Source organism: Quercus robur, chromosome 5 (genome assembly GCF_932294415.1).
Source record: "Quercus robur chromosome 5, dhQueRobu3.1, whole genome shotgun sequence".
Classification (NCBI taxonomy): Eukaryota; Viridiplantae; Streptophyta; class Magnoliopsida; order Fagales; family Fagaceae; genus Quercus; species Quercus robur.
In genome coordinates this window covers 14,059,139-14,060,287 of record NC_065538.1, presented here as the reverse complement: position 1 = coordinate 14,060,287, position 1,149 = coordinate 14,059,139, and the positions used below count along the sequence as shown (strand labels likewise).

Genomic DNA, 1,149 nt, shown 5'->3' with positions numbered 1-1,149 from the left:
TTTAAAGCCCAGAGCTCTGTTTCTTGGCCATTCACCATGTCCAACTCCTTAAGAAGCTGAGACTCCAACAGAATCAGAGAGGGAGATGGATTATTCGCTCGCCATTGCCCTTTGAACTCCATCTAATCGAGCCATGATTCTCCTTTTCTTTGCAAAGATATTCCCGAAATGATTTTTATTCCACAGCTTAGCCTTCTTCGCAAAATTTTATATATTCTCCGAAAGCTCCGCAGACCTCTTCCACGCCTGATTTACTACTCTCGGAAAAGATGGGTCGGAGAGCCAGAAGCTTTGAAATCGAAACGGTCTGTTAAGATAATTCATCCTCCTAGGCAGAGTTTCAAGAAGAACTGGGTAGTGATCCGAGTGACATCTCGTGAGATGGGAAACTCTGGCTTCCGGGTACAAAAGACACCAACTTGGATTCATGAAGTATCTATCAATCCTTTCCTGGATAAAACAGTTGGCATCTCTCTTATTTTTCCAAGTAAACCTTGGCCCATTGAACCCTAAATCCACCATATTACACCTATCTAAGCACTCCTCGAATAGAAGGGATCTATTAATGCTCACTGGTCTACCCCCCATCTTATCCTCATCAATTAGGGGTTCATTAAAATCACCAGCTATCACCCAGGGTTTATTATGCATCTCTGCAACTCTGGACAAATTATTCCACAAAATACTTCTCTCCTCACTCCTCCGGCTAGCATAAATTGTAGTAAAAAACCAGGAGAGATTAGAGGATAGTACCTTGACTTCAACATGAATCTCTTGTTCTGTAGTAGCCAGCTGATCAATCTCCACCATGTCTGAATTCCACAGCAGCCACAAGCCTCCAGAACGGCCAATTGTCTCCGTAATAATTGCACCATCAAATAGTAGTCTGTCAGTGATCTCCCTTGCTCTTTCTCCCCCAAGACGGGTTTCCATAATTACCATTATTGCCGGATTGTGTATCCCTACCAAGTCCCTTGCATGTTTCTGAAAATTGGGCTTCAGAACCCCCCTACTATTCCAAACTATAAAATTCATGATAATGTGATAAATGTGGAAAGGGAACACATCAAGCAGGAGTAGTAACTCCACCACCATCCTCAAAATCCATCTCAGCTTCACCATCATCGAAACCCCCCTAATCACTAACCT

At 43.0% G+C, this 1,149-nt stretch overlaps 1 protein-coding gene across 1 annotated transcript; it reads right to left on the bottom strand.

Moving 5' to 3' along the window:
- Window positions 1-207: 207 nt before the first annotated feature.
- On the bottom strand, window positions 208-942 carry LOC126727844 (uncharacterized). Its single transcript, XM_050433755.1, has one exon. It carries the CDS (start codon window positions 940-942, stop codon window positions 208-210), a length of 735 nt encoding a protein of 244 aa, XP_050289712.1.
- Between the last annotated feature and the right edge of the window lie 207 nt (window positions 943-1,149).

Excerpts from the sequence above, each read along its gene's own strand:
- LOC126727844 (XM_050433755.1), bottom strand. The coding sequence starts at position 942 with ATGGTAATTATGGAAACCCGTCTTGGGGGAGAAAGAGCAAGGGAGATC.